Source organism: Lupinus angustifolius, chromosome LG15 (genome assembly GCF_001865875.1).
Source record: "Lupinus angustifolius cultivar Tanjil chromosome LG15, LupAngTanjil_v1.0, whole genome shotgun sequence".
NCBI lineage: Eukaryota > Viridiplantae > Streptophyta > Magnoliopsida > Fabales > Fabaceae > Lupinus > Lupinus angustifolius.
The window spans coordinates 9,819,127-9,844,827 of NC_032023.1; the positions used below are offsets into that span (position 1 = coordinate 9,819,127).

The 25,701-nt window shown below is 32.9% G+C and overlaps 1 protein-coding gene across 1 annotated transcript; it reads right to left on the reverse strand.

Annotated features, from left to right (window-relative positions):
• On the reverse strand, positions 5,092–5,877 carry LOC109327850 (mini zinc finger protein 3). The gene has a single exon (XM_019561025.1). The coding sequence runs from the start codon at positions 5,515–5,517 to the stop codon at positions 5,242–5,244; it is 276 nt and encodes a 91-aa protein (XP_019416570.1). The 5' UTR covers positions 5,518–5,877; the 3' UTR covers positions 5,092–5,241.

Below are 25,701 nucleotides of genomic sequence, written 5' to 3' on the forward strand. Positions count from 1 at the left end.
ACTATGCAAGGTCATCATCATCACGGATTACTAGTTATTAGTTATATTAGAATTTCATTCTGAAATCAAGCTATTTTGTTAAAGGCAAAATAATTACAAACTTCACACTGGATCTATAAATCCATTCCTCGTTTTCCTTTGCATACTTTATCTCATTTTATTAAGTGTGTTATATTTGGAAGTCTCTTTTGCTTCAAAAGCATTGAATACCCACCCTGTTTGAGTATAAAGTTATGTAGCAGTAGCATCAAAATTTATCTACATTTTTTTTTCTAAAAACAATTCAGCTTAGGTTTGCTTTCACAAGCCAGTAGCATATTGTAAGTGTAAGGAAGGTGAAAATGAAAAACAGTTTCATATTAGAAACTGACAATATGTTACCCACCATTGACTATCAAACAATAATAAATAATATACAATACAAAAGAACGTTACACTCACTGTGTATAGATTTTAAACTCAACTACTTAAATGTATGAGACTAATAGACCTACTTAATCTATTTCTTACTCTGATGGTATAAAACAGAAATAGTGGAGATGGCAGAGCTCGACTTTACAAAGGGGATTAATTTTATGCTTTTCATGTGCTTGAGTGTAGAATATTCGCCAAATTAACAACAATAGAACGTGAGAATTTGGAAGGCAAAGAAGAACAAGCACTCTCTCATATATATCCCCGACAAAGCATAGACATATGTTTTCAGGCCAACAATTCATGTATACCTAACTAGAGGGCTCACATGCATGATTTAAGTCCTCGCTCTTTTTTCATTTATCAAAGAAAAAAGAAAATATTCTCACTCTTTTCACATTTGCGGATCTCTAAATTATCTTTACAAAATTGATTTATTTCAACTTGCCAATATTTTATTTCGAAAAATCGATGGCCTTATGAAAGTACCTCCGGAAATCATGACCAAGAAAGAAACAAGTACAGTACACTGAGATCTCATATCTCTGTTAATGTCAATTTTTGTGTCCCAAAATCAATCAAAATGTATCATTTAATTAGGGAAAAAGTTATAAAAACATAAGCATATTTTATATTATGTGGTGTAATCTTATTGAATAGAGACATAGAGACATGATCTATTTGGGACAAAGAATCCATGTTCACATCACACTTAATGGTTTTTATGGGGACTTAAGTTGATTTTTGATTCCTCTATGCCTATGGATATTTCATTTAAGAAACCAATCCTCTCTATAGTAGATAGAAATTATGATATATGTCCCAGGAAATTTATTAACGATCTAAATTTTATATTATTTTTAAACAAAAAAATTATAAATTATTAAATTTATTTTTTACTTCACATTTCAATATTAGACGAGAGGATCTCACTCCTCATTTACCTATACGCATGTAACAGGAAGCTTCATGTAACATTGTCTTTTGCATTTTGAGATATTTGCAACGTAATATATTTTTTATCAGCAAAAAAGAATCTTATGACGCACGAGAGGTTCATCACAAAACGTAAAAAAGTTTATTAGTTACATCCTTTTAAGTATATCATTGAACATGCCAATATAATATTATAATTTCGATTTATCCAAGAAAACTGATATTATTAGAAAAGGTTCAGGTAGTTATCAATACAAAGAAGCCATAGAATTAATGTAGAAAGAATTTATTTCAGAATTACATAACAATCTTCATTCTAAACGCAAATTTCCTGACCACTTATAATTTCCTTCCTTGAATATTAATGTATTATATTTCATACATATTACTTGTATAAGCTAATAAACCCTGGCTATGTTGTATTTTGTAGTTATAGTTGGTCCCAAGATAACACAACGGAAGACGTCCAAACATAAATTAAAATGTAATCAAATTTCAATGAAATAACAATGTTGTCCTTGTAAATAGAAACAATTAAAATAAGCAATTCTGACAGAGATTGCCAATTTACCATATTCCAATGGTTTAAAACTTTAAATTGTATTTAGTAAGTAAAATTTTGATGACAATATTGTATTTTTGGAAATCCCCCTCATAGCATTATGACCGCAATAATGGTCTCATCAACCCGCATTTTCCCATACATTTTAATAACTATAATTAGTGCAAAGTAGTTATAATTACAAATAAAAAATTTAATATGTTGTTATTCGAATAAGAATTCTCTTTAGTAATGGAAAGGTATGTGCTTAAAAAATAAAGAAAAATATAATATATTATGATACTTTTGTCATTTTAGTTACAATAAAATAACATTTTTGTTATTGAAAATAATAAAGAAAACAAAAGTTTCTCTCTATTACTGGAGATGATATTTGTTGTCGGTCTTTACTTGTTATACATTATGCTTACTTAAAGATAAAGTATAATATCATTCATTACAAACAATAACAATAAACAACTGTAGAGCCCATATATCACACGGCAAAAGATAGAAAGTGCAGATGCCACTTCCAAGTTATTAAAGCAACATGATTTCAGATTTCATTATTTTTAGACACCTTTATTAAACAGTCGCATAGATTTTCTTTAAAGCCACATTATTTTAGACAACTTTCTTACACACTATATGAAATTAATATATCTTCTTGCCAATTTAATTTGCTCCCTATCCTACTCAAGTTTATATTTCTTGGTGGTGTTCAAATTCTAATGCTTAAAAATGATTATCTAAAGGTTTAATATTACTTTTAATCTCTTATCCTTTTTATTGTACAAAATTTGTCCTTCTCTTTTATTTTGATGACATTAAGTCCTCTAACTTTTCAACATGTCCATTATTAGTCTATATGTTCATAAGTCAGTGGAGGGACTAATGGTGCATGATTTAACACTTAGCAATAACATGGGTCACTAGACCCTATGTCCTATGATCATGTAACACGTACATCAATTGGTGGTCTAATACTTATATAAGCAAAGAGATGAAGGTGAAAATTTTGAAAAGTGAGAGGACAAAAAGTCATTAAATGAAAGGATTAAAATCGCACAATCATAAAACATGAAAGAACTAATATGCACTTAGTCTTTACTTTATTATTGAAACAATTTCCTTATGGTCTGTGACCAATTCCACAATTTCCAATGACCACTGGCAAAAGAGAAGTGATCACTTCTCAACAACAACAATATTAATTATGGAGCTTAACCTTTAGTCAACTTTAATTAATATATCGATACATAGATCAAAAGGACATACTTAAAAGCATATCCTCGACATGATTGAATACAAGTGGGCCTTAGAAATTATATAATATTTGGAATGCTTAATGATTGTGACAAAGATAATTTATTTTCCTCTCATTGGGAGTAACCTGTTTTGGTTGACTTGAGGATATGAGAAGGAGGAATTGGTAGTTCTTATGGCATTCTCACCATAATCTATAACTTCACTTATCATCAGAAGCTAAGCCTTACATCATAAAATCATAATGTGATTGGTGACATAGAAACTATGGAACCCTTTTCTCCACATCTTCAAATTCTCAGCACTATCGACTACTAACGCCAATATTTTATTTGAAGGAAAAAGGAAAAACATTACGTAATATATAATAATACTAACTAAAGAATAACCTTCTCAACATAGGTGGACAATGTCTCAACTCTTAAATCAGAATCTGCTCATCAAATAATAGTCTTAAATGTAATTCTTTTGCAATTTAGGAACTCGTGCTATAAACTACTATCTACGTAAGTTTCTAAAACTTACAAAATTAATATATTTCATAATTTCTATAGAAACGGGTGCCGTTGAGAGGTCGCCGTTGAGAGGTCTTCTTGCATTCTATTTTTGCTTCCCCATTTTATGTGCCTTTAAATGCTAAAATCATGGTTTACTAATCGAAGTTGTTGGTTTAGCATTCAGGGTCTTCCTTTAGATTCTAGCAGTGTTTTAAATTGTGGTTGTAGTCGCGATTGTGGTTGCGGTTAATGCGATTGTGGTCATTGCCGCCGTTCCGATGCAGATTGCGGCCATTGCGATGTTAATTATTTTGTGACTAAAAACATATTTTCGACATCAATGCAGTCTGATATGGCCCCGATTCTGTTGCGTTGCAGCTTCATGTGATCCAAATGCGGTCGATGCGGTTATGTTGTAGCCTATTGCAGTCGCTTCACTGTGATTCGGTATCACACTGCAATTGTGGTGTGATGCGGTGGTCACTACAACAATTTGAAACATTCGATTAGATATATTGTTAAGATCCCAACTCATGGCACTTAACATTGCTATCCCTCAAACACCTCTAATCCTCAAGGAATGTATCTTTTGGTGTAGTGGCAAGCTTTTGACCCTGAATGTGGCATCAGAGTGAGGCTATGGATTCAAATCCATCGAGGAACGCTAATGATGAGATTGTTGGCTTAATATCCAACGTCTCCCTATTAATTCGAAATGGGCTTAACATCTCAACCTAATGTGCTTAACATCATAGTCCCTCAAACACCTCTAAGTTTTAAGGAAATAAAGTTGTACCGTACCTCATAGCTATAGTTTTTTGCCCAGTGGTAAAGTGTTTGATCTTGAATGATTTAACTCAAAATCACTTCGATTCCAGCATAAGTCTCGCTCGGGAATAATATTTTAAACTGCGGTTGTGATCGTAATTACAATTACACTATGTTAAATGTAATTTAGGAAAATTGTGGGAAATTAAAGCTAATGTAGACTTAATTACAATTTTAATGTTGTTGGATAGACATCCAAAATAATAATATTAGGGCTATAAGATTGTGAAATGCAATTTAAAATAATTCTCTCAATGGAGTAATAAACATGGAATGCACAAATAAAATATAATAACAAATATTTTAGGTGGTCACGCACTAGCTAATATTTGACTGGTGCAAACACAATGTCCAATAGTACAGGTTAGCCAATTTTTCTCCCAACAAGAAGTATCTAATTGAAATCCTAATTAATTGATTAATATTAAAAAAACCAGATATCTAGGTTAGAGTTCTATATACTACTCATGTTTGTGGAAAAAAATCAATATACAGTTTCAAATTCTCAAGTCATCATCCTGAGATTAATTATCTCACCTAGAGTGACAAACGAGATAGAAGAAAAAGATTGGAATTGAAGGAGAAAAAAGAAGAGAGAACCTGGATATATATGTAACATTACAAAACTCAAACTTTGATGTTTAAATTCGTATTTTTACAAGAATAAATTCCCATATATGTTGGTAATCCACTCTTACATGAACCCAAAGAAAGAAGATAGACAAAAAATCAATATGTTATCCAGTTTTTTATAATGAATCAGCGACCAGAATCAGGGGGAGAGTACTCACAAACTACCTCAGTTTGAACTTCCCTTCTGTGAAAGTTCCTGTGGCAGCCACAAGCTGCACATATAAGAGCACCATTAGTTCCTTCCCCTGCACTTGCCATGAATTCTCTGCACCCATCCACAGCATACCCTCCAATATTGGCTGCATGATTCTTCTGGCACTCCCCATATCGAATATTTCTTATCACTGAAGATGAAGTGTTGCTAGCCACATCTTTTTTCATCACCACTTGTCTCTTCTTCATGCTACAAAAAACCCTAATCGTCTCCTACAGTTTATGTCTATATTTGACTAGGTGAGTATGTATTTATGGATTGAACTTAATTTGGGTTTGAATCAGTTTTTCATCTCACCCAAATCAAGCCCAAAAAATCAGATATCTAGATGATGATGATGGGGTGAACACATAGATATATGTAGCTGATTATATATGTCAGTGCTTGTTGACTAACCCTAACCCCAAGTGTACAAATTATATTAAGAAATGGCTTGGGTTGAGCATAAACAAGAGATGGTAATTAAGATCATTATTCTTCATGTTTTGAGCAGCCTTATTTTACTAGCTTTCTGGGGATAATATATTTCAATTAACTAATAAGGACAGTTACATAGGAACACTTGGTCCCCATGATATTATTTTTTATCAGCCAATGAAGGCCGAACACATCACTATGAAGGACTAGTGGGGTTCTTAATTGGTACATGATACTAGAGAAACTTAGAAGCATCAAGTTTATACAATGATAAGCCATTTCTTTTGGGAATGGAGATCCTCTGCTGCTATTTTAATCTTCATTGTCAGACCAATTACAATTTGATATTTAATTAATAGAAAAATTATAAAAACATAATTATATTATTTGTTATAATTTGATTAGATAAAGATTGAAAAAGATAGAGCTTTTTTGGAACATATGGTTGGTATTCTTGAAAGTCTCCATAACCCAATGTGGCCTCTATTACCAAGAACAAGACAAAACTTCAAATGGGAAGTAAAGGTGGGATATGGATTGAGAATTTCCAAATTTAAACTACTAAAAGTGTGTTATATCTTCACTTTTTTAAACAAAAATTACCTATAAAAAGTAATGGGTAACTTTTTATTGGTAAATGCACCAAGATGTCTCTGCCGAGATCCATAAACTAATCATTTTAAACTAGAGAGGTTACCAGGGTGGGTATAGTTCTCTCCTAACAAAGTGATTCCCTTAATCAAGCAAAAGATTTATGACCTGAAAAATGTATCCGTCTACCCGAGTTTTATATTATTATTGTATTATTAATTATTTATTATTATTTTTTCAAAAAATAATATAAATGAATGATATATTAATTATGTATAATTCTTTATACAAACATTACATTAATATTATACTCATATACTAATATACATAAGACACACCTCTATCTATCGACATTGTGGAATGTTTATTTTAGTAATAAATGATATAGTTAATACAATAAATTCCATAAATAATTTTTTTTAGACTTCTGTTTTTAATAACACATTAAAAATATGGTGATTACTTCATTACTATTATAAATAGTAATCACCTTAGAATTTAATCACATTAGAATTTATTGAAAAGAGTTGCATTAATATATTTAAAACTCTAGTGTGTTATCATAGAAAAAGCTTTTATTGGGAGAATCAGCTCTACTATGTTGCGCACATTCTCCGATTGTCCACGATGATATCCTATAAATGGTACATGTGACTTGAGAATGTAAAGTCAGATTTTATTCTCCTTCTGGGGAAGACAATGGGTTTGGATGGTACAGGTAGTGCATGATCCGGACCTGTTCTGTTGCTTCATTTTTAAATCTAGACTCGCTCTGAACTCGTACTGATACTTATTGGGTCTGCTACCTACGGGTCCTTGGGTATTCAGCGGATCTGTAAGTATCCACATATTCAAAAAACATTAAAAATAATGTTTGGGTAGTGCATTACCTGGACTCATCCCGTTGCTTCATTTTTGGATCCAGACCCGTCCCAAACTCATGCTGATACCCGTTGGATCTGCTACCCACGAGTCCATGGGTATCCAACAGATCTACAAGTATCTACAAATTCAAAAACATTAAAAATAATTGCAAATAGTTTAGGTAATTGTGTATTCGTTTTCTACCATCTTATATGTTATTTAGGTAATCAATAAAACAAAAATTATAAAACATATTTAAAGTTTTAAACACATTTTAAAATGATTAGTTCAACATTATGATATAAAATTGATTTAGTAAGAATTGTTCAATCAACAAAATATTAGGTTATACATATCAATTAATAACATAACATCACATCACTACTTAACAACATAATCATCACATTTGTGAATTTACAATATAACATTATAGACTAACTATATATATATTTAGCAAGGAATAGCGGGACTCGTTAGCCCTAGGTCTAGTACCTTGTTGTCCAAGCCCAGATCCATCCAACAATGAGTTTTAAAATATCAGGTTTCAATTATCACAAGTCCAAAAATATGGATCCAAATCCGATCTGTTGTGGGTATTTTTTTGGAGGTACTCATAAATTTGGATACTCATTGCTATCCCAATTCTTTTTGTACCTTTTAAAGTTTTTATAAGCAAAAGATTTATGAAAGGGAGACAATTGCTATTCACCCATTACAATTTACAACCTATATAAAGTTACACCAAATCACCCTATTAAAAACGGGAAAGGATCCTCTCTCCAGACTGTAATGAAAATTAGAGAGGTAAGTTATCACTATTGTATTTCCACATTGAAGTAAAAATGTCATTTTGTTATTTTCCAGTGATAAAAGTGTTAACTTATATTATTTTTTCCTATTGTTTTTTCTAACTCAAAGGAGTTATGCACCAATATATAAGAAAATAAAATCTTAACAGTAACAAAAGCATTTAACCAATATCATAACCTTATTTTTATTAAACGTAACATAGCTTCAACTAGCATCAGGCGGAAGACTCATCTCTAAATGGGAACTCATTTCCGAAAACCAAAATGTACCAAGTCTTCACCATCTAGATCTTGGAACAAAAGTTTCTCATCTTCCTTTTAATGTATCTTTCTAAAAACATTATTGCGTAATTATTTATCTTTCTATGAAAATCAATACAACACTAATGAATATTTTTACAATATATTCTACCATTTTAATAGGATGGCAACTAATGTCCTAAAATTTGTAGCACTCTATCTCATTTTATACTTGACCGATGAAAAAATATAGTTACAAAACTTTTAAATGAAAAAATTCTATAATCTATTCTTTTACTACTTAAATAGGGTGACATAGAAAAGTTTGATCTTGAAGACTTGATTCTTCAATTAAGCCATGGGTCATGCACCCATAAGCAGTCATACTGAGCCTCCAAAATATCTCATTTGAGGGAATATATTGTTTGAAATTAAAATAAAAGTACATAGTTCTTGAATAAAGAGATGTGAATCAAATGATGATGTTATTGGAAAATAGTTTATATATAGTGGTGTTTGATGGAAGCATTATAATTATGAAAAAGGAATTAAATGTTGTCATCATCTTTGCCCATAAAATTTTATTTTTATATTAACTATCAATAAAATAGAGCATAAAAAAAGAATGTGAAGAAGAGAGAAAAGTTTATCCATTGATGAAGAAAATTCCAAACTTTAAAAAGAGACCATCTCCATTTTTTTGTCAAAGCTATAAATTAAATTCTTAAGATCCATTTTCTACAGGCTCTGAAGATTAAGTTTATATGTTGTATTTGTTGAAATATTTTGGTATTTTCACTTAATATTGTATTAGGTTAGTAATTAGTTTAAATTCATTTAATCTTTGTATAATTTTCGTAATTAAAACATGTGTAAAATATATTAGTTAGTTAGGAGTTGAGTATGGTTAAGTATATTGTATTTTCAATATAATAGGTTAGTACCAACAAGGTGTTGGTCTAGTACTAATAAGGCGTTGGTCTAGTGGTGTAAGGCCCTTACTGGATCCTCGAGGTCGAGGGTTCGATTTCTAAGAGTGACACTTGTTGGGAGGGACAACCACGAACCTCAAAAGAGATTAGTTTCTTACCCAACAACATGAGGGGATACCCTATGTAGTACCAAAAAATGTTCGTAATTTCTTTATAATTCAATGAATGAAATAAACAATTCTTTTTTTGCTCATTGATTTCTAATATGATATCAGAGCAATTTAATTATACCTTTCATGGTGTGTTGCTTATTAATCAAGCTTTCAATCATCCTCTCATCTTTCATCAAGAGAAGATCTATACATTCCAGCTTCATGGTTCCTTTTCTTTATGATTCTTTTTGTAATCTTCATATTCTCTATTTCTCTAAATGCTTCTTGATATTCTTTAGGTAAGTTTACCTATATTTGATCATATTCTTCTTTTGTTATTCTTGATAAAAATGGATGATATTTCATCATATTTTTCTCTCGTTATTCTCAAGCAAAAAATTCTCATATTTCATCATATTTTTTGTCCAAGAAACCAAGATGGTATTCTTGAGCATTATTATTCTTGAACAAGAATTCTTCATATTTCACATATTCCAAATTTCTCTCATTCTTTGGCCAAGAAACCAATATAGTATTCTTGGGCAATAAAATTATTTGATCGTCTTTCTATTGTGTTGATTTTGATGAACAATATCATCTTATTCAATTTCAATTCATTTTCTTCTAAGAACTCTTCTTCTTCTATTAATTTTCTTAGCACAATCTTGCTAGTCTCATACTCCCATGTACTATGAAGAATTCCTCTATCTCTAAAAATTTCTTCTATTCAAGTATATCATAAAAATAGTGATGAAGTTTTCAACTTGGCATTCCATGCGGATTGTAGAAACTGTTTTCGATTTCCAATACCTTCAACATACTTTGGAAATTATGTTATCTCTCATATTTTTGCATAAAAGTGTGGCATACTTCTGGAGGAAAATCGGGTTCTTAAAGGCCGTAAAAGCTATTGGAAACAAAATGAAAGAATTGGAGTTTGGGGTTTTGGAAGGGGCATAGAAGTGAATATCGAATTATAGATAACCAAGAAAGCTCGAGCTATGTTTCTTGAATGAGTTTTGGACCATAATATATGTTTATCATGTTGCAACTCTTATAATAGGCTTTGGAGTCTTCTCCTCTTCATTTTGTTCAAGCTGGGAGTTGTCAACATCCACTCTCCATCTTGAGAGGTATTGAAATATTTTGGTATTTTGGGTTAGTATTGAATTAGGCTAGTAATTAGTTTAAACTCACTTACCCTTAGCATAATTTTCATATTTAAAACTGTTGTGCAATGACTCATATCTCTAGATAACAACAATATAAGTTATGGGCTTGAGCTGATGTAAAAGAGTTGGGGGTAGAGGGCTATATATTTATGTTATGTAAACCTAATGTAACAAAGAGAAGAATAATCAAACACAAATCCTTATTCTCTAATAATATATAGTGGTAGCCTCTCAACGCTCTCGGGGACGTATGCACAATTGGTTGAACCTCGTTACCAAATCTCTTGTGTTATTCTCTTTTCTCTATACTCCTTACTATTTGATTGCTCGATGTTCAGGTGTGCAGGAGTCTCTCTAGTCAGGTAAATAAAGGCAAGGAACCATGCCTTAGTTCAAGTCAAGAACATGATGATTCTCAGGCGGAGAGTTCAGGTGTGCAGGAGTATCTACTTGCTAGAGATGGGGATAGACGTTATATCAAACCTCCAGAAAGATATGGCTTTGAGGATATGGCTTCAGTTGCTCTCCATATCAGTTTAGGAGATCCGTGTAGCTTTCAAGAGGCTATAAACAGCCAAGAGAAAGAACAATGGGGGTTCCATGATGGAGGAGATGGAGTCTCTATAGAAGAACCAAACTTGGGAGCTTGTCTCATTGCCCCCAGACAAGCGCGCAGTTGGGTGTGAGTGCGTGTACAAGAGGAATCCAACAATATCAGAAAAAGAAGGGGAAAAGTTCAAGGCCCGTCTTGTAGTAAAAGGGTATTCACAGTAGAAGGGGATCGACTACAATGATATTTTCTCCCCAGTGGTGAAACACACTTCTAATAAGGTAGTGCTTGCCTTGGTAGCCAACTAGGATATGCACTTAGAACAGATGGATGTGAAGACTACTTTTCTCCATGGTGAATTAGAGGAGAACATTTACATGACACAACCAGAAGGGTTTAGTGCAGCTGGATAGAGTCACTTGGTTTGCAAGTTGAAGAAGTCTCTATATGGGTTGAAGCATCTCCCAGACAGTGGTACAAGCGGTTTGACACTTATATGTTGAAACTTGGTTACAAGCGTTGTGAGTATGATTGTTGTGTTTATGTAAGAAGCCTTGATGATGGTTCTTTTATTTTTCTGCTACTTTATGTTGATGATATGTTGATTTCTGCTAATCATTTGAGTGATATCAATGAGCTAAAAGTCATGTTAGGTAAGGAGTTTGACATGAAAGATTTAGGGGCTGCTAGGAAGATTCTTGGGATGGAGATTGACAAGGATATGGGAGCTAGAAAACTATGGCTCTCCCAGCAAAGCTATGCTGAAAGGGTCTTAGAGGGATTTGATATGAGCAATGCTAAAGTAGTAAGCACTCCATTGGAAAATCACTTCAAGCTTTTCTTAGATTAGTGTCCAAAGATAAATGAATAGAAGAAGTACATGTCAAAGGTTCCATATGTCAATACAGTGTGTTGCTTGATGTACGCTATGGTTTTTACTAGACCGGACATGACACAAGTAGTTAGTCAAGTATGCAAGTATATGTCGAAACTAATGAAGCAACATTGGGAAGCAGCCAAATGGATTTTCAGATATTTGAAGGGGACTACAGGTCTCAGAATCATGTTTGGCAGCCAACAGAGTAAGACTTCAGTTATTGGTTATGTTGATTCAGACTATGCAGGAGACTTGGATGATAGAAGATCCACAACATGGTTTATCTTCACCCTTTCAAGTGGACCAATTATGTGGAGATCATCAATTCAATTTGTTATTGCTATGTCTATAATTGAAGCAGAGTACATGGCAGCTGGTGAAGCTTCTAAGGAAGGCATGTGGCTTATGGGGCTAGTAAATGAGTTAGGCATTGAGCAAGGTGGAATTTTGCTGCATTGTGACAGTCATAGTGCTATATTCTTGGCAAAGAATCAGATGTATCATCCTAGGACCAAACATATTGATGTGAGATTTCACAAGATCAGGGAGGGTGTAACTTGTGGGCATATGTTATTATAGAAGGTTCACACTTTAGAAAATGCAGCTGATATGTTAACCAAGTCGGTTACTGTGGACAAGTTCAGGCATTGCCTGAGCTTGTTGAACAATCACTGATGCTAGACTATGGAGCTCCCCTAACCCAATGGCGGAAGATGGATATTGATGATATTCGCCAAGGTGGAGATTGTTGTGAAATGACTCATATCTCTAGATAACAACAATACAAGTTATGGGTTTGCGCTGATGTAAAGGGGTTGGGGTAGAGGACTATATATTTATGTTATGTAAACCTAATATAACAAGGCGAAGAATAGTCAAACACAAATCATTATTCTCTAATAATATATAGTGGTAGTCTCTCAATGCTCCTAAGGACGTAGGCACAATTGGTTGAACCTCGTTACCAAATCTCTTGTGTTATTCTCTTTTCTCTATACTCTTTACAATTTGATTGATCGCTTCTTCCCAACAAAAACGTGTAAAATAGATTAGTTAGTTAGGAGTTAGATACAGTTAAGTATGAAGGTTATTATGTGTGTCAGTAACATGTACAATGGAAAATAATGGATCTATTTGTGTTAAAATATGCATTAAGTGTAACAATGACGCAAAAGATGTTTGTAAAAATACCTCAGGAGACTCTGACGGCTTTCGAAAATTTCCTCTTTCAAAAGTATGAAGGTCTTACATGTGATCCACAAAGAAACCAATCATTATTGTATTAACACTTGATCTATGGAACAAAATGAGTCAACACAAATGAACAGTCTAATATATTCTAATGTTTCAAACAAAATGGCAGAACCAGAAAAGATTGAAGAAGAACACATTTTCTTCTTTTGCTTTTGTACATCTGTATCAATATGTATATGCTCTCATTTATAAGCAATAAAGCAAAAACGTCTCCAATCAATTTAGTTGCTAAGTTTTAGGAATCGCACATCATTATCATTTGATGCGTTATTTTGCTTTTGATTTTTTAAATGTTTACATTAATCATTGATCCAATCAATTTTTGTCAATTTAAAGAAACCTTTGAAATATAATAATTAAGTCTCACTTAATTATATTACATATGACTGAAAAATATTATTTGTATTTTTTGGTGCTAGAAAACAAATACAATAGTATACCACTTAAAAGAAAATATGAAAAATTAAACTATATAATTTAGTCAATCATATTTTCTCGTCCAACAAAAATCAGAACACTCATTAGTGTGTGACCTTATAGGTTCATTACTAAACCGGTAGTAAATTAATTCATTAATTTACTAATCAAGGTTGACATCTAGCAACACTCCTTAACGACCATATATAAATGAAGTAATACCTTTTACTTTAGAACCATTAGAAGATTAATATAATATTTTCTTCCATCTTTGTAACTCTACGTTCACTCTAGAATATGATATAATTATCAAATTCTAATAAGTTAACGTGTACTGAATGACTTAAGAAACTCATTTCTTCATTTTCCTTGGCCAAAGTCTTTATTTCTATAGAGCTCAAACTCGTTACCATGAGTTGATGAATTTTTTCTAGATTAATCATTAATCCTACAAGAATTTAATTATACTCAATAATCATTCAACTAACATCATAAGGCATTAGGTGTTCGATATCATAATATAATGAATAACTTTATAATTACTGTGATAATCTTATTGACAATTCATAAGAATCTTATTGGTATTAGGTCTAAGGAAAATATATATTTATTCATAAGAATATCTTATTGACAATTCAAAGGTAATATGTTAATCATTAGGAATTCTCCTTTGAGTTAGTTCAATGGTCATATCTCTATATGCATCATTTATATGTGTAATTTAACAAATGAGATATATTAATCTTTATCTACTACAACACATATATTAATCTTTCTAGATTAATAATATCCTAAGCTTAATAATTGTATGATTAAGAACAATTTAGATTAAAATTATAAAAACATTTATTTCTCATTATAATAATAAGTCTCTAATTTTAATGAAGGACCTTTCATATTAATTATTTTGACAAACAATGAATATGATATCTCGATAATAATAAATACAACTTTATTATTATAAACATTGTGGGTATCAGCAGGTCAAAATACACCTAGAAGGGGGTTGAAAAGGTGTCGCGGATCACTTACTCTGCTTTTACTATCTTTGCATAAAACTAAAACAGACTGTAGTTAATCAATTATGCTTGGACTTAATCGATTAAACAATGCTCATAGTTAATAGATTATGCTTGTGGATAATCGATTACCCTGACACTCGTACAACTTGATTCTTTGGTTTCTTGCACAACAAATTACCAATTACCGATTCTTTATATAGTTAACTTATTAATGAGATTATAGAAAGACAATAAACATGTTATAGAATGCAACTCATATTAATACAATCAATCAACAAAGTAAAGGCAAAAAGTAAAGAGATTAGGGATTAGAAAGAGGTGCATAAGGAATTTTATCCTGGCTCGTTTACGGTCCACTACAAACTACATTCAGGACTTCCCTTCTAATCTAGGGAGATTTTTCTTCCACTAATATAATTGTAATTATACAAACACGCTTCCAATTACAAAAACTAGAAAAACTAAGTCGATCCTTACTTAGATCCTATTGAGCTTGACAATCTAGGTTTGACATAACTAAATTGCCTACTAGGATCTACTATCCTTTCGCGATCGGCCCCACCCTTGGTATCGCTCGAACTAAGATCTCTTAGCCTCAGAGAAGATGATCAAGATCTCTCTCGTAGTGAAACAATTCACAAATAGATCAACTTACTTGTTAAAAAAAGAATGAATTGCGTACTTAATACTCAGATTCAATAATCGAAAATTCAATCTAAAACACAAAGCAGAAAATCTACAAGAACATAATTATAAATGAAATTATTGCATTAGGTTTTCTAAAAAATGATTCACACTCTTTTAGAAAAATACTTTCCTCATAAATCTCTCAAAGAAATCAAGAACTAGATACAAGAATTCAATGCATAAAAAACTAGAGACAAGATGCAAGGATATTAATCTCTAAGCCTAAATCAGAAATAGTGGTAGCCTCTCAACGCTCTCGGGGACGTATGCACAATTGGTTGAACCTCGTTACCAAATCTCTTGTGTTATTCTCTTTTCTCTATACTCCTTACTATTTGATTGCTCGATGTTCAGGTGTGCAGGAGTCTCTCTAGTCAGGTAAATAAAGGCAAGGAACCATGCCTTAGTTCAAGTCAAGAACATGATGATTCTCAGGCGGAGAGTTCAGGTGTGCAGGAGTATCTACTTGCTAGAGATGGGGATAGACGTTATATCAAACCTCCAGAAAGATATGGCTTTGAGGATATGGCTTCAGTTGCTCTCCATATCAGTTTAGGAGATCCGTGTAGCTTTCAAGAGGCTATAAACAGCCAAGAGAAAGAACAATGGGGGTTCCATGATGGAGGAGATGGAGTCTCTATAGAAGAACCAAACTTGGGAGCTTGTCTCATTGCCCCCAGACAAGCGCGCAGTTGGGTGTGAGTGCGTGTACAAGAGGAATCCAACAATATCAGAAAAAGAAGGGGAAAAGTTCAAGGCCCGTCTTGTAGTAAAAGGGTATTCACAGTAGAAGGGGATCGACTACAATGATATTTTCTCCCCAGTGGTGAAACACACTTCTAATAAGGTAGTGCTTGCCTTGGTAGCCAACTAGGATATGCACTTAGAACAGATGGATGTGAAGACTACTTTTCTCCATGGTGAATTAGAGGAGAACATTTACATGACACAACCAGAAGGGTTTAGTGCAGCTGGATAGAGTCACTTGGTTTGCAAGTTGAAGAAGTCTCTATATGGGTTGAAGCATCTCCCAGACAGTGGTACAAGCGGTTTGACACTTATATGTTGAAACTTGGTTACAAGCGTTGTGAGTATGATTGTTGTGTTTATGTAAGAAGCCTTGATGATGGTTCTTTTATTTTTCTGCTACTTTATGTTGATGATATGTTGATTTCTGCTAATCATTTGAGTGATATCAATGAGCTAAAAGTCATGTTAGGTAAGGAGTTTGACATGAAAGATTTAGGGGCTGCTAGGAAGATTCTTGGGATGGAGATTGACAAGGATATGGGAGCTAGAAAACTATGGCTCTCCCAGCAAAGCTATGCTGAAAGGGTCTTAGAGGGATTTGATATGAGCAATGCTAAAGTAGTAAGCACTCCATTGGAAAATCACTTCAAGCTTTTCTTAGATTAGTGTCCAAAGATAAATGAATAGAAGAAGTACATGTCAAAGGTTCCATATGTCAATACAGTGTGTTGCTTGATGTACGCTATGGTTTTTACTAGACCGGACATGACACAAGTAGTTAGTCAAGTATGCAAGTATATGTCGAAACTAATGAAGCAACATTGGGAAGCAGCCAAATGGATTTTCAGATATTTGAAGGGGACTACAGGTCTCAGAATCATGTTTGGCAGCCAACAGAGTAAGACTTCAGTTATTGGTTATGTTGATTCAGACTATGCAGGAGACTTGGATGATAGAAGATCCACAACATGGTTTATCTTCACCCTTTCAAGTGGACCAATTATGTGGAGATCATCAATTCAATTTGTTATTGCTATGTCTATAATTGAAGCAGAGTACATGGCAGCTGGTGAAGCTTCTAAGGAAGGCATGTGGCTTATGGGGCTAGTAAATGAGTTAGGCATTGAGCAAGGTGGAATTTTGCTGCATTGTGACAGTCATAGTGCTATATTCTTGGCAAAGAATCAGATGTATCATCCTAGGACCAAACATATTGATGTGAGATTTCACAAGATCAGGGAGGGTGTAACTTGTGGGCATATGTTATTATAGAAGGTTCACACTTTAGAAAATGCAGCTGATATGTTAACCAAGTCGGTTACTGTGGACAAGTTCAGGCATTGCCTGAGCTTGTTGAACAATCACTGATGCTAGACTATGGAGCTCCCCTAACCCAATGGCGGAAGATGGATATTGATGATATTCGCCAAGGTGGAGATTGTTGTGAAATGACTCATATCTCTAGATAACAACAATACAAGTTATGGGTTTGCGCTGATGTAAAGGGGTTGGGGTAGAGGACTATATATTTATGTTATGTAAACCTAATATAACAAGGAGAAGAATAGTCAAACACAAATCATTATTCTCTAATAATATATAGTGGTAGTCTCTCAATGCTCCTAAGGACGTAGGCACAATTGGTTGAACCTCGTTACCAAATCTCTTGTGTTATTCTCTTTTCTCTATACTCTTTACAATTTGATTGATCGCTTCTTCCCAACAAAAACGTGTAAAATAGATTAGTTAGTTAGGAGTTAGATACAGTTAAGTATGAAGGTTATTATGTGTGTCAGTAACATGTACAATGGAAAATAATGGATCTATTTGTGTTAAAATATGCATTAAGTGTAACAATGACGCAAAAGATGTTTGTAAAAATACCTCAGGAGACTCTGACGGCTTTCGAAAATTTCCTCTTTCAAAAGTATGAAGGTCTTACATGTGATCCACAAAGAAACCAATCATTATTGTATTAACACTTGATCTATGGAACAAAATGAGTCAACACAAATGAACAGTCTAATATATTCTAATGTTTCAAACAAAATGGCAGAACCAGAAAAGATTGAAGAAGAACACATTTTCTTCTTTTGCTTTTGTACATCTGTATCAATATGTATATGCTCTCATTTATAAGCAATAAAGCAAAAACGTCTCCAATCAATTTAGTTGCTAAGTTTTAGGAATCGCACATCATTATCATTTGATGCGTTATTTTGCTTTTGATTTTTTAAATGTTTACATTAATCATTGATCCAATCAATTTTTGTCAATTTAAAGAAACCTTTGAAATATAATAATTAAGTCTCACTTAATTATATTACATATGACTGAAAAATATTATTTGTATTTTTTGGTGCTAGAAAACAAATACAATAGTATACCACTTAAAAGAAAATATGAAAAATTAAACTATATAATTTAGTCAATCATATTTTCTCGTCCAACAAAAATCAGAACACTCATTAGTGTGTGACCTTATAGGTTCATTACTAAACCGGTAGTAAATTAATTCATTAATTTACTAATCAAGGTTGACATCTAGCAACACTCCTTAACGACCATATATAAATGAAGTAATACCTTTTACTTTAGAACCATTAGAAGATTAATATAATATTTTCTTCCATCTTTGTAACTCTACGTTCACTCTAGAATATGATATAATTATCAAATTCTAATAAGTTAACGTGTACTGAATGACTTAAGAAACTCATTTCTTCATTTTCCTTGGCCAAAGTCTTTATTTCTATAGAGCTCAAACTCATTACCATGAGTTGATGAATTTTTTCTTGATTAATCATTAATCCTACAAGAATTTAATTATACTCAATAATCATTCAACTAACATCATAAGGCATTAGGTGTTCGATATCATAATATAATGAATAACTTTATAATTACTGTGATAATCTTATTGACAATTCATAAGAATCTTATTGGTATTAGGTCTAAGGAAAATATATATTTATTCATAAGAATATCTTATTGACAATTCAAAGGTAATATGTTAATCATTAGGAATTCTCCTTTGAGTTAGTTCAATGGTCATATCTCTATATGCATCATTTATATGTGTAATTTAACAAATGAGATATATTAATCTTTATCTACTACAACACATATATTAATCTTTCTAGATTAATAATATCCTAAGCTTAATAATTGTATGATTAAGAACAATTTAGATTAAAATTATAAAAACATTTATTTCTCATTATAATAATAAGTCTCTAATTTTAATGAAGGACCTTTCATATTAATTATTTTGACAAACAATGAATATGATATCTCGATAATAATAAATACAACTTTATTATTATAAACATTGTGGGTATCAGCAGGTCAAAATACACCTAGAAGGGGGTTGAAAAGGTGTCGCGGATCACTTACTCTGCTTTTACTATCTTTGCATAAAACTAAAACAGACTGTAGTTAATCAATTATGCTTGGACTTAATCGATTAAACAATGCTCATAGTTAATAGATTATGCTTGTGGATAATCGATTACCCTGACACTCGTACAACTTGATTCTTTGGTTTCTTGCACAACAAATTACCAATTACCGATTCTTTATATAGTTAACTTATTAATGAGATTATAGAAAGACAATAAACATGTTATAGAATGCAACTCATATTAATACAATCAATCAACAAAGTAAAGGCAAAAAGTAAAGAGATTAGGGATTAGAAAGAGGTGCATAAGGAATTTTATCCTGGCTCGTTTACGGTCCACTACAAACTACATTCAGGACTTCCCTTCTAATCTAGGGAGATTTTTCTTCCACTAATATAATTGTAATTATACAAACACGCTTCCAATTACAAAAACTAGAAAAACTAAGTCGATCCTTACTTAGATCCTATTGAGCTTGACAATCTAGGTTTGACATAACTAAATTGCCTACTAGGATCTACTATCCTTTCGCGATCGGCCCCACCCTTGGTATCGCTCGAACTAAGATCTCTTAGCCTCAGAGAAGATGATCAAGATCTCTCTCGTAGTGAAACAATTCACAAATAGATCAACTTACTTGTTAAAAAAAGAATGAATTGCGTACTTAATACTCAGATTCAATAATCGAAAATTCAATCTAAAACACAAAGCAGAAAATCTACAAGAACATAATTATAAATGAAATTATTGCATTAGGTTTTCTAAAAAATGATTCACACTCTTTTAGAAAAATACTTTCCTCATAAATCTCTCAAAGAAATCAAGAACTAGATACAAGAATTCAATGCATAAAAAACTAGAGACAAGATGCAAGGATATTAATCTCTAAGCCTAAATCAGAAAGCTTTCACTCCCTAGGTTTTCTAAATGCACTTTCTCACTGCAATGCAATCTATGAAAATGTATGCTCTCTAACAATTTTCGAAATATGCAAGTTATGCCATATTGGCAAGAATTACAGAATTTAAACTAATCCTACTAATACTGATATTAATCGATTATTCTTCCATTTAATCGATTAATGGACTGTTAAAAATCAATTTTTAGTTACGTCTTAATCGACTATATGGTGTCTTAATAGATTAACGTGCTAACAACATCATATCAATTAGTAACTGAATTATAGATAATCGATTACACTAACTACTTAATCAATTATATTGGATTGAAAATATTATTCTTGACTTACGGTAAACTACATATTTGATATGCACATGCTATACATAGCTTTCCAAAATATATTAGTTTTAATGCATGAAACTATGTATGTGTATACATGAGCCTACTTATCATAAGATATCTAGATGTTATGTCTTAATTTTTAATGTTGTTAAATTTTAGTTCTTGTGAGACTTTCCACCTAGGTTTACCTAACTTGTACTCAATCTAAGGAAATCATCTTAAGACTTCTAATATCAAGTAAATATAATAATGTCTTAAGTATATAGATGCAATCTATGAGTCTTCGGCTCGTTGTATGTTGTATGATCTTCAAGCTTTCTTGTATGTGTGTTTTCTTCATCAAAACTTCGTTTAGCTTTAAATGTGAAGGTCTTGACTCTTTGCACTTTCAGTCTCCCCCTTTTTGATGATGACAAACACTTCACCAATTCCTTGTTTGATAAGCTTGATGATGATCAACATGTGTTTCCTTAGGTTGGTTATATGTCAAAGTTGTGCTGCTCCCCCTTACTTTGTTCTCCCCCTCAACCAAGCGATGAGGTGAAATACATATAAGTAGGTAGCAAACTTACGGAAGCTCAACAACCTGAAACACATCAAATGACAAAACAACCTTTCTCCCGCTTTTGACATTATAAAAAAGTGTAGACAACTAAGTGATAATAGCCAGTCAAAATTTAGAAGAGATATAAAGTTTGTGAAAAGAAACTGTAATTAATCAGAAAGTACATGCTTTTATTTGATTAACCAGTTTTTAGAAGATTGAACAGATGCACAAAATCTCTACATTTAATTGATTATCAAGGGCACTTAATCGATTAAACTAACAAAAACAAAACAACATATGAACCAGGTTTATATGACACATCCAACATGTAAATATTCAATCATCCACGGAATGATTAACAGTTCTGATATAGTCAGGTTAAGCATGTATTAATCAAACAGATATGGCATACATTCAAGATATGATCAAGATACTCATAAAACCATAATTCATAAACCATTCGACATAATTAGCATTTGTTCAACAAAACATGATATTTGCGAAATTTAAGAAACAAGTAGAGAAACATAGTTTAATAGCATATTACTAGCCAAAAGAACACAATGCTCAAAATAACATGAAGTAAACGACCAAAAACACACTACTACACGACAAAACATAACACTCCTAGACTAATCCTAAGATGGTGAAGGAGGACGTCTTGCTTGCGGATGCATTATGTCATGAGTGGTCCAATGAGAAAGTCCAAATGATTGATTTCTTCGTTTAAGCGATCATTTTGCTTCTCAAACCTAGATTGAAGCTTGTTCCTTAGAGACTCAAAGTGTGTGGCAATGCCAGCATTGAGCCTCTGGTTCATAGCATCTAAGTGAGCTATCCCGAAGGAAGGTTCTTGAGGCATAGCAGAAGCCTCCTCCTGATTCTCTAGAATCAGTTCATTCATAGGAATATCTTCATCAGATAAGTCCAAATCCATGATGGTATTATGATCCTCCTGGTATTCCCAGGCATCGTTATACTTGTAAATACCCATTTTGTGAATGAAGTTATCTCTAATCAAGTGCTCATGAGAGTTTTTGTGATAATCAATGTATCAGATATATCTATTTCTCGATGGTCAATGATACGTGATATGGATATTCCATATGCAAGCAACTTGTTCGATGAGGTTGAGATGCCATTCATAACCTTTAGAATCTCCTCAGACCATTTTATCGTTATATTTTCTCGAACAGTAAACATGAATTTTAGGTCATTTATAGTAGGCTGAACATGATTAATATTTCCTTGAACCAGAATATACGCTATAATGTAGTGTATACGACGATTCTCAACAAATAATGATCCTGCTTTTGTTAACTCACCTCGCACATACATGTGAGGTCCCCTGAGACAAGATTTGTACATTTCAGTCGCATCGAATGAGTTCCCTAACTCATTCGAGCAGTCTCCAAGGCAGCAACCATGACTAGCTAGTCCACCCATATCCAAAAATAATTTTTCATTCATTTCAAATAGTTTTCCCGAAACCTTATACTAGTAACTTCCATCTTTATATCTAAGGTTTTCATAGAATTCCCTAACAAGAGTAGGGTATACCTTACCATTAAGCTCGAGGAACTAGGTCACTCCCTGAACTTCCAAACCATGTGGAAACTCGAAGCCTTGAGATAGCATCCAAGCCATATCCGCATATTGGATGTAGGTTGGTTTCCTCCCTTGAAACTTTTCTAGACGAGTTTCTTGCAAAATCAGTGAATAGTAGGGGTCACCTCAATCTCTCCTATCACCATGACTGAAATCAGAACCGATTTTAGATCTTCTTGGATGATTAGCAGTGGTTTTGACTCTCTTCTGTTTACCATCAACCATTGTTCTGAGATTAGAAAGCTCTTAGCGATTATGTAATCGATTTGGGGTGATTTTTTGTGAGGGTTTTAAGTTGGGGAAAAACGTAGATTTTCGAATTTCTAGAATTTCTTATGCAACTAAGCTCAGTTAATCGATTAAAGGAATGCTTAATCGATTGAAGATAGAGATTTTAAAAAGTATAAGCTATTGAAACTCAATTTAATTGATTATCATACTGGGTAATCGATTAACATCAGTAAAATTGCAAATTTGAGTATGTTTTTAAGATTGACAAGGTATGCTAAGACTCTTAACCTAAGAAACTATTGTAGACATAATTTCACACTTCTAACACTTAAACATGTAATCATGAAAGAAACTTATTAAGCGCAAGGGAAAACATGCATTTACATATAGCATATAAATAAGCACATTTATCATACAAAAGGCACAAATCATCATTAACCAAACTAGTTAAGATATTGTTCATCAAGAATTCCAAGTTCTCTCCTAAGAACAAAGAACGAATCTCGTGGAAGGGGCTTGGTGAAAATATCCGCTAGTTGTTTGGTGGTTTCAACGAATTCAAGTAAACAATCATCTTTTTGTACATGATCATGCAAAAAATAATGCCTTATCTCTATATGCTTAGTTCTAGAATGCAAGATGGAATTCTTACATAAGTTTATGGCGCTTGTATTACCGCATTTAATCAATATCTTTTTTGAAGAGAGATCGAAATCCATAAGTTGTTGCTTCATCCAAAGGATTTAAGCGCAACAGACACCAACGACAATGTACTCTGCTTCGGCGGAGGATAAAGCAACACAAGCTTGCTCTTTGCTATGTCATGACATTAAGGAGCCGCCTTATAGGTGGCAAGTTCAACTAGTGCTTTTCTGATCTAGTTTACACCCAACGAAATCATAATTGGAATATCCTATTGAGGATAGCGAGGCATCCCTAGGATACCATAATCCCATATTAAGGGTTCCTTTTAAATATCTCATGATACGTTTAACAGAAGTGAAGTACAATTCCTTAGGCATATACTGATATCTAGCACACATACAAACACTAAACATAATATGAGGGCGACTAGCAGTTAAATATAATAATGAGCCTATCATGCCATGATATTTAGTTACCTCTACCGCTTTGCCTTTATCATCATTGTCTAAATAGCATGAGGATGACATAAGAGTGGATACTTCTTTGCATTTTTCCATCTTGAATTTGAGTAGCAATTCTTTGCAGTATTTTGATTGGTGAACAAATATGTCACTGTCTATTTGCTTGATTTGTAATCCCAGGAAGAAGGTAAGCTTTCCCATCATTGACATTTCAAATTCACCTGCATCAAATCAGAAAACTCCTTAAAAAGGAGGTCATTAGTAGCTCCAAAGATAATATCATCAACATATGTTTGAACTAATAAAACATGATTATCTAATTTTTGGATAAAGACTGTTGTGTCGACTTTTCCCATAACGAATCCTTTTTCTAAGAGAAAAATACTCAGTCTATCATACCAAGCTCGAGGAGCTTGCTTTAGGCCATAAAGTACCTTTTTAAGCTTATAGACATAGTTTTGAAATTTATAATTTTCAAAGTCGGGCGGTTGCTCAACGTAAACCTCCTCTTTAATGAATCCATTCAAGAAGGCGCTCTTAACATCCATTTGGAACAACTTAAAATTCATGATTGATTCAATTGCCAATAGTATCCTTATGGCCTCTAGCCTCGCAACAGGGGCGGTAGGTTTCATCGTAATCGATACCTTCCTCTTGGTTGTATCCCTTGGCTAGAATGCATGCTTTGTTTCATATTATTAAGCCAGATTCATCAAATTTATTACTAAAGACCCATTCAGTGCCAATTATCGGATGGTCTTTTGGTTTGGGAACCAAGTCCCATACATTATTACGCTCAAACTAGTTTAGCTCTTCTTGCACAACTATACCCAAGTTCACATTCTGTATTGCCTCATCTACGGTCTTAGGCTCTATTTGTGATACGAAAGCAATGAAATTAAAAAACTTATGCAAAGAACTACGGGTTACCACCCTCGTAGAGATATTACCTAATACTTTATCAAGTGGATGGTCTTTCTTGGTTTTCCACGTCCTCGACAATTCATGACGGTCCTCATTGACATCTTGATCATCCTTATCTTCTTTGCCCTTTTCCAAGTCCTTAGAGTATGCTTCTTCCAAAGCACTTGTAACATCATCAGACAAAACCTTCCTCTTCTCTGTTGGAGAAGGTTCATCAAAATGTACATGAATCAATTCTTCTACAATCATAGTGTATTTATTATAAACTCTAAGAATTTTACTATGCACCGAATACCCTAAAAATATACCCTCGTCAGCCTTTGAATCAAATTTTCCTAACGCTCGTTTTCCATTGTTTAAAATAAAACACTTGCATCGAAAGGCATGAAGATGAGATATATTAGGTTTTCAGCCTTTCAATAACTCATAAGGAGATTTTAACAATTTAGGCCTAAGAAGTACTCGATTTGTAACATAGCAAGCCGTGTGTACAACATCAGCCCAAACATATTTAGGCACTTTGCTTTCATGAAGCATGGTCTTGGCCAGCTCCTCTAATACGTGATTTTTCCTCTC

Coding starts and splice junctions, on each gene's coding strand:
- LOC109327850 (XM_019561025.1), bottom strand. CDS start 5,517: ATGAAGAAGAGACAAGTGGTGATGAAAAAAGATGTGGCTAGCAACACT.